Raw genomic sequence first — 9,093 nt, 5'->3', positions numbered from 1 at the left:
ATGAACAGTGTAGCTTTTGGTAGTAGCGTATCTTTCAATGGAGGGACAGAAATCTTTCAGATTTCATCAAAAAAATCTTCATTGTGTTCCGAAGATGAACGAAAGTCTTCCAGGTCTGGAATGATGTGAGGAGTAATTAATGACGGACTTTTAATGTTTGGGTGAACTAACCCTTTAAGGCTGCTCTATGTCTGCTCAAAATTCAGTGTAAAGACAAAATGTCACAGAAGCCAGAAGTAAATCATCCCTGCACTGAACCACTCCAGCCCATAGTATCAAAGCATATAGTTGTAATTTAACGGTGTATGGCTCCTTCGAGCAGCAAAGACACCTAAAGGCCACTACAGAAACGCATCTGTGCCAACTTTTCTGCATAAAGATACTCTAAAATTAATAAAACAAATGTTTATATTAATGAACAAAGCTGCTATGTTTCTAGGCAAACCTTATACAGATTATGGTCAGGATAATAAATTATTTTACTTGCCAGAAGAATTGTTAATTCCAAATATGATTATGATATTATTCATAACAGGGCTTGACACTTAGTTTTTTCCCAGGGAAAACATGCTCCTAAAATGTAATATTAAGGAACGGATTAAAAGAAAACTTTAGTGGCACAATAAAAATGTTTCAAATAATGTTTTCCTTAATAAAGGGATACAAAGAGAAATGTAAGCGTTTACTCTGAGACGTGCAGCGCTCTTATTTAATGAAATCATAGTCTTTTGAAGTTTAATAATCGCATTAGACTGTATCACGATTCATGTTTGTCCATCCCCAAACTTAAGACATCATATAATGATTATGAAGATGTTGTACCATATAAGATATTTAAGACTTACATTCAATTAAAATAAATAAATTAAGGACTTACCTACACACGCTCCCAACTAAATATTTAGGAATCAGCATACACAAGTAATTACTGTTTCAGTACAAGTGAAAATAAATAAATAATCAGTTTTCACATGCTAATAAAAGACACAAATAGGTCTCACTTTGAGCGACAACGATCCAGCCATGTAGAAGTGGTCCAGGTCAATGATAGAGGCCAGAAACCCAGCCAAGACGACTTCATAGAAGTCACTTTTCTTCCTCAACCCAATCACGATGGCCCAGGACCAGAGTCCAATGATGCCATGGACGGCGTTATCAAGGACAGCCCTGAGCCACAGATGGTGTTGGATGAAGGGGAGCGTCAGAAAGGGGTCGACGAGGAAGCAGAAAGCGCCCAGGCCTGCGCTGGCGAACAGAGAGGCAGTGCTGAAGGTCTGGAGCAGGGCCTGAGCTTTCTCAGTCTCCACGGCCAGGTTCAGAGGCACAGACATGCCCAAAGATGAGGTATCCAGCTTTGAGTAAAAACCCCTCATCGCTGGCCTCTTCCATGGAGGGGTCAGAAACCTGATCTGCTGGAAGACACAAGCACACACAAATTAAAGCACGCGCCCTTGCCAATGAGATGGTGTTTAGGCTAATAGTTATGATGCTCTAAAAGGTCTGACTTGACGAAGGGCAGATGAGAGTTTAACAGTGTCAGTGCGCTTTCAGTTTTTCCTCTCAATTGCTGTTTTAATTTTAAGTCATCTCATATTAATAAAATATCACAAATTATTTTTCAATAGACAAACTGTCACCATCAACAGATTGTCCAGGACTGTTTAAATCCTCCATTAAACTGTGAATCATGACCACATGATCTTTTCATGACAACATCATCAATAAAGGCATGAATGGATCAAACATGTGTAAGAATATTAATAGCAGATTTATACACACACATACGTCTAAACACATATGTATGCATGTTAGTAATGTGTATAAAATATATATATAATATTATATATATATATATAATATATATATATAATATATATAAACATATTTAACATTTTTAACATATCGCTAAAAAGAAACAATAAGTAACGTTATAGAGATCATTGCATTAAAAGTACACGAAGGTTGCCGAAATATGTAGCGTTATGTTTTTTTTTAAGTCTCGCAAAACTGCACTACAATTGTGCTTTTCATTTAAATTGATAACTATATCAGTTAGTTATAGCGATACGATATATTTGCCAAGCTTGGTTAATTTTTTTTATAGCATTAGCTTTGCTGCTAACTAGCTCATCAGCTAATCCACTGCTCAAAGCAAGTCACTACATTTATTAGCCAATACTACATGCACATAAAAACCTAAACAAATACTGTTTTTACATAGCTGCGAATAACACAAAAACACCAGACATAGTGTATATTAACACATGCCGTTTCCTCACCTCATTTCATTCAGCTCACCGGTCTAACGGACGGACTGTTTGTTCTTTTAGTGATGTTTGATTCGTGATCGCGAATCGGTTCCTTTGAATTAAATCGCGAGTCGAGCGGGAATGATACCAACACGACTGAGGATGATCTAAACATGATGCTTTCCAATTCGACTACGTATAGCATGCCCTCAAAGTATGTCGTTTTGTGAAGAAAAAGTAGATACCAGTATTTGTTTAAAGGGGTCATATTGCTTTCCCACTTTTTCAACAAGTGTGTTGCTGTTTGAGCATAAAAAAGATCTGCAAGGGTAAAGCTCAAAGATCTTTTATTTAACAGAATACACTTTTCAGGAACTACAACGAACTCCCTGTCTTGGCTGACCAGTCTTGCAATAATAAAATTAGATCAAATATTAATGAATTAAAATGACATGACTTTGAATGTAATCTTATACCAAACCATTCTTTTTTTCTTTTCTTTTCTTTTTTTCTTTCTTTTTTTTTCAGGTGAGATCCAGACAGTTAGATCACCCTGACATTTTTGATAAGACAAATATCAAAATTAATTTTAATTCAGTAATTGATATCATTATCCGTGTGGAAGCTGGTAAGTATAAGGCAGGAGAAGCAGTCGATTCTGTTCCCTTCCGAAATTCCTGTTCCCCTTTATGCAATTATACTAGGCCTACAAGTCATGCGTAGTTGCCGAGTTACCATACGTACCATCCAGGGGGGCAGTGTTTCGGAAAACATTGAAGCTTCCCCGGGCACCGCCATTGATTAGCGGACCCCCACCTGCTGTTAGCATTCTATTGACTCCCATTCATTTTGGCTTCACTTTGACAGCAAATAACTTTACATCTGAGGCGTTTAAAGACTCCATTTGTCCATTATTTATTTCTAAAGGCTCCATTACCTTGTTTCTCACATTATGGCCCCGTAGAAGCAGTTTTTGTAAAAATAGGCTAACGATTGCGTCATAACCACGCGACTCTCTGTCGCACAGTAGAGAAATTACCGTATGGACAGGAGGAGAAGCTCGCGTGCAATCGGGGGGATGTGGAGGCAAAATGACAAAGTAATTAATCAGAATACTTGGCAAAAGTTGCTCCTGCTGCTAGTTCATGGACACCTCCTACCAGTGTTGTGTGTAACGCGTTACAAAGTAACGCGTTACAGTAACGTAACTACTTTTTTGGGTGTAAAAAGTAGTTGGACACATTGCGCTCTGTATTGCGCTCTGTGTGCATCTGATTGTTCCTGTGTTGCACTGAAGCTGTGTTTCTTCAGATCTCATGTAGGTCGACTCTCTGAGTTTGTGTTAGTGGGTAACCGTCTCCATCACATTTCCGTCTGTGCTCACTGGAGCTTCAGTAATGCCGTGTCGCACATTCACCACCAACAAGCGGCTGTTTAGCTCTCTGTCCGTCTGTAATCTCACTTGGCACAGTGATCCGGTGCCTGACCCAATTCCTGGCCAGTTGGACCATTACTCTTAATTACAACGTAATTCTACTGTAGACCTCAGAGTAGTAGACAGCACATTTAATCAAGAATCAAACTAATAGGGGGGAATTCGTGTAACAATTCAGCACTTTCGCTAGTAGTATTTCAGTGCAAACCTTTGTCTTATTTACCAAACGACTCCAGTTTATCTCTGTGGTAAAGGCACTGAAATAGCGTATTGTTTTAAAATAATTAGCTATGTTTCCATACCTAACTCAAAATTGGAATATCGCATCGTCACTTGCTGAGAAAATTGGCGCAAAATATCTGTAATAAAACATCATAAATGACTGGTGTCTCGCGCAGACGAAACGCAGTTATCTTTGTTAGAATGCAATCATGTGAGACTCTTCTGGGAGGTCATTATACCGAACCATTTTGATGACAAACTTTGGCTCAGGCATTTCAGAACGACCAAACCAACTTTTAAGATACTGTGTGATGTGATTGGTCCACTGGTTAGTCCAGTTATCCAATCACATCGTCTGTTGACGCAAAATGACTTGAGTTTTTGTTGCGAGGGATTTATTTGGTAAATGTTTTTCCATCGCAGTTTATATGCACGTCTTCTTATCGGATTAAAAATTGTCCACCACAGTTGAGCACATACGTTTTTTTAGGTGCATTTTAAAAATATATGCGCAATTTTGCATTTTCAAATTGCATATGCATTCAAGCTCAATTTGGCTATTAATAGAGACGAATCAGGTGCAAGTAAAGCAAATTTCACCGAAAATGTGATTTTAATATGATAAATGTTAAAATATTATCCAATATTTATCCAAAGCAATTTGTAGTTCATTTAATGTGTATATTTTATCAGCATTTGTTTTCATTCTTTCAAATAATGTGGAGAATTAGTTATGGACATTATGCCATTTATAAGGACACTAGTAAATGGTTTCTGCGCTATTAACATCACCGAACTGAACTGTGCGCTTGCAGAACAGCCAAGCACAAGTCACAAATGAGCTTTGAAACTGAAGGAGCAAGAGAACGGGGGCGTAACTGAAGCGAGATGTGAAGAGAGGGGCAGAAATTAGATAGAGAGCGAGTGAGTGACAAATGAAAATGGAGTCAGTGTCATTTCTCCGGTCTTCCTGTCAGCTGTTCTGGGCCTGTTGGGGTCATTCTGTTCGATGAACGCAGACAGACGGAGCTCTGTGTGTCCTGCTGTCGACCCTCACAAACACATTCACACCCTCTGTTCTCCCAGAGGCAGATGGGAACAGACCTACAGGACTGGGAAAAGACAGATGACACAGCGCCTGTTGCTTTGAACGAACTAGTGCGTTTCACACCCGTCCAGTTTAGATTGTATTTCACATGTTAACATGCCTCTGTTTGAGGAGATAATCTTACACCTTGAGTTAAACAGACGTTTCCAGTGACAAGTCACTTTTCTGTCCTCTCTGAAAGCAGAAATGCTACAAAGTGACAGCTAATAATAACATGTTTGATGGTTGTTGCGTTCACGTCATGTTGGTTGCTTGTTTTTCACGTCTTTGCATGCTTAATTACTAGCTTCCGACTAGTAAAAAACAATTATGTCAAACTCATGTTGGAACACTGTAAAAAAAAAAAAAGTTTCAACTTGAAAAGTAAGTGTTCATGCGCCCATAAAATTGTATGTTTAGTCAACTCAAATATCCAAGTTGTACAACTTCACATTTCAATTTGACTAAACTTACAATTTTAAGGCAGCAGGAAAACTTACTTTTTTAAGTTGAAACAACCATTTTTTACATTGAAAGTCTTGGCATCACATGGCTTCAGCAGTTAACGGTAGTTATTTGGCTAATTCTACATATTTCTGTTTGATATGCCGTTTCTTTATAGCCAGTGTTATGTTTTCTTGGTATAATTAATATGTGGAGTTGGAATCTGGACCAAAGTGATTTTGGTTACACTCTATTTTAAGGTGTCAGTATTACAGTGTAATTATACATTTAAGTACTGAGTTATAATAATTAACTACTTGTACTTACTATAGGGTTAGGGTTAGGAGTGGGGTTTGGTTTGGGTTAATTGCATGTAATTATGCGTAATTTATAGTTATTACTACAGTACCTACATGTAACATGTAACAATGACACTGTAAAATAAAGTGTTACCGTGATTTTTGTTGTGGGCGGAGCTTGCAATTTATGACAAATTTTGCTTTAAACTACAATGTTTAGCAAACAAAATGTTTTTACTGCTATTTAATGGTGTATGAGAGACGAATCAATTAAGACAACCACAATAAATCGACATCCATTGAGAAATGGTTCATCTTTCATTGTACTTTGATTCGAACAAACGTTTTTCTGTCCGGAAAGTATTTTTATGTTTTATGTAAAAAAAATTTTTTTTTAATTTAATGAAATAAAAGAATGGTTCGTAACAAATTTTTGACACATATAATTTGACAAAATTGCAAGAATAAGATCATCATTAACCAGTTACCAACATTAAAAAATGATCTTTTTTATACATTTTAAACATTTGAGAGGATTTTATTTTTGATATATATATATATATATATATATATTGTATATATATACTTTTATACAATGCTTGCTCAGCATAAAATTAATTTGTTTTTGTTCTTTGAACCATTTGTAATCTTTGGTGTGAACACTGATATTATCTAGAGATGCAGAAGACAACCCCAGATGTCGGTATGTTCCCCATGAAAGAAATCTGGATCTCCAGAGCTGAAATTAGCATCAGGATTGCAGTACATCCGTTCGGTTCATATTTCAATGCAGTCGACATTATTAAAGCTTTGGTTGTAAGTCAACACCTAATACCACCTTTCCCCTGTGTGCGGTTGCCTGCAAAGACCCGATGGGTCAATATGATTGATTAAGCATGTAATGTTCTGTAGATTGCGTCAGCTCGGTATGTGACAGTGTGTGTGTAACTGATACACACCTAGAATGGCATGTGTCTATGTGTGATCCCAGAGTTCTCTGCGTCTTAAAATAGCTTGCTAGAACATCACAGTGAGCGACAGGAATCCTGTTCTCACTAAACTCTCTCCTGGGAACCGAAGGAACCAGGGACACATTAGAATAGATGGAAAAGTGCCACATATTGCTGAGTGAAATATAGACGGACAAGTAATTTAAACACCTAAAAATCGAAGAAACAGCTCGGCTTGCATTTAAAGTCTAGAGTCTTCTGTTGCAGCATGACAATAGTGTAATGAAAAACTGTCATCACTGGAGGATGAGAATATTGCTTTTTGCAATATTCAGAATTTGCATCATCAGAAAGTCACAAAATTGCACAGCAGCAATGTTTAGAGTTAGCGTTAGCTTGAAGATCAAATAAAACTTTTTGAGCTAGAAAAGCATTGTGATGTTATAGAAGAAACTTATGCTACAGAAGTCATATTTTCAAATTTACTACTCAGAAATAGGACAGTTTTTGAAGTAGTACTTTTACATTTTGAAATCTGAAATCTGTTTCTTGGTTTATTCTACCGTGCTAATGGTAACATTGTCATTGTGTCACAAAATAAATAAAGATAAAAACGTAGCAAATATTTAATGTACAGTAAAAAAAAAAAGCTCCTTGTTGATAATGGTAGACAAAAAATGCTAGTATTTCTTTGCTAATGGTAACGTTGTTATTGTGTTTCTTATTGTTACAAAACTCTAAGAAAAGCTAACATTTAGCAAATGTTTAAAGTACATTAAATGTTCCTTTTTATTGATAATCAGACATTTAAAACAAATATTCTCCAATAACGGTAGCTAGCTACACTATACAAACAATTCTAGTATAGCATAGCAAATTTTAAGCTAACTGTAACATTGTCATTGAGCTGTAAAGGCTCCGCCCTCTTCTGGAAAGTGGCTCATTTGCATTTAAAGATACACACATGAAAACAGCGTGTTTTTGCTTCCACCCAAAAAGGGGCATTTTGGGCATTGTATAACAAATTTCTGTGTGGTATTTTAGCTGAAACTTCACAGACACATTCTGGGGACACCTCAGACTTACATGATATCTTGTAAAGAGGGGCGTAATAGGTCCCCTTTAATGTTGTTTTGCAATTTAACGGACAGGGCTAGTCAAATCAAAGATTTATAGTAATTGTTGTGGTTGTATCAATTCGTTTTGAACACGTTTGGGTTCAACTACAGTATTTTGTCACCTTTAGTTAGAAGTGTTTATTCTGTCAGAAAGGAAATTATACTGTCAGTACTTAATTATTACTATGGTAATTAAAGGGTGCTATCTGACTTATTTGACCAAAAAGTATAATTGGTGCTTGTGTAATTGGTGCCATTTGGAGATTCTTGAGTTGCCCTTCTCTTGAGTTATTTTGCTCTTAGCCAGCGTTATTAGCATTGGCAGGCCTGTTCATTACAAACAGACAATTAAAAACTCATCTGGTCCAGTTTTCCCAGTGGCCTTTGGTGTTATTATGGAAATGAGAGCGTTGTTGAATGCTACAGTGCTGCTGATATATTCTGTCCTCTTAAGTGTGGAGGCGTCGACACTTAGCGCCGATGTTCTGTTTGTTTCTCCTTAAGCTTGTTAATATTTTGTCTTGCGTATTCTTTTCAGTGTTGTCGTTCCCTCTGGAATGCGGAGCTGGAGTGATCAAACCTCTTTATTCAGATTTATTCAGATAAAACTTCACTGTCAAATCTGAAGGAAAACAAACTTGTGTTAAGCGCTTAAAGCAGAACAGTCGTAAAAGAGAAAATCTTATTATTTTGACAAACATTGGGATTTGAACTCTAAAGTGACTTTTTTGTATTAAGACTGTCCAATTAACTTATTGGACATCTGTTTCCAACTCAGAGTGAAACAAAAAAAAATATTTTGTGAAAGTAATATTGAAATAATTGTGAGTTTAAAATAAAGCTTGTTTTTTTGGTGTGTGAAGTGGAAAATCAAATGTATGGAGATGTAAATTTTAATTACCTTCATTAGTATTCATTACAAACCTTTTTTTCTTCTTCAATTGTTGTTTTTAAAATCTTGTCCACTTCCTTTCATGTAGTGTGTAATATAGCCTAGCTAGTTGTTTGTGGAAGTAAAAAGTCTTCAAAGTTTCAAAGATCAAAGTGCAGATAAATGAAGAGTTATTATCTCCCAAAAGAAAGTAACGATTCTGAACTCCCTGAAACGAGTTGTCAGTAATTCCAGTCTTCCTGCACGAAACTAAGTAGGTTTGTAACACATTTGCATAATGCCAGCCTATGGTCTTCATTGACTGCCCGCGAAGAACTTCTACTTTGACCCTCAAACACTGTAGTTGTAGCTGAGACTGGAAGAGTTTTGTTCGTGTTGTCAATTTGTCGAGAAGACA

At 36.6% G+C, this 9,093-nt stretch overlaps 1 protein-coding gene across 1 annotated transcript in view; it reads left to right on the top strand.

Annotated features, from left to right (window-relative positions):
• LOC309475399 (guanine nucleotide-binding protein G(t) subunit alpha-3-like) overlaps nt 1–1,343 on the top strand; it is a gene marked incomplete at its 3' end in the record, with an annotated part of 9,961 nt that extends 8,618 nt beyond the window's left edge. The window contains exon 5 of the mRNA XM_082138161.1: nt 995–1,343. Coding sequence (XP_081994287.1) covers nt 995–1,343 — 349 coding nt within the window. The remainder of the gene's footprint in view (nt 1–994) is intronic.
• Between the last annotated feature and the right edge of the window lie 7,750 nt (nt 1,344–9,093).

This window comes from Leuciscus leuciscus (genome assembly GCF_965113295.1).
Source record: "Leuciscus leuciscus genome assembly, chromosome: 15".
Classification (NCBI taxonomy): Eukaryota; Metazoa; Chordata; class Actinopteri; order Cypriniformes; family Leuciscidae; genus Leuciscus; species Leuciscus leuciscus.
Note: the sequence above shows the minus strand (reverse complement) of the source record. Positions and strands in the feature narration are given on the sequence as shown.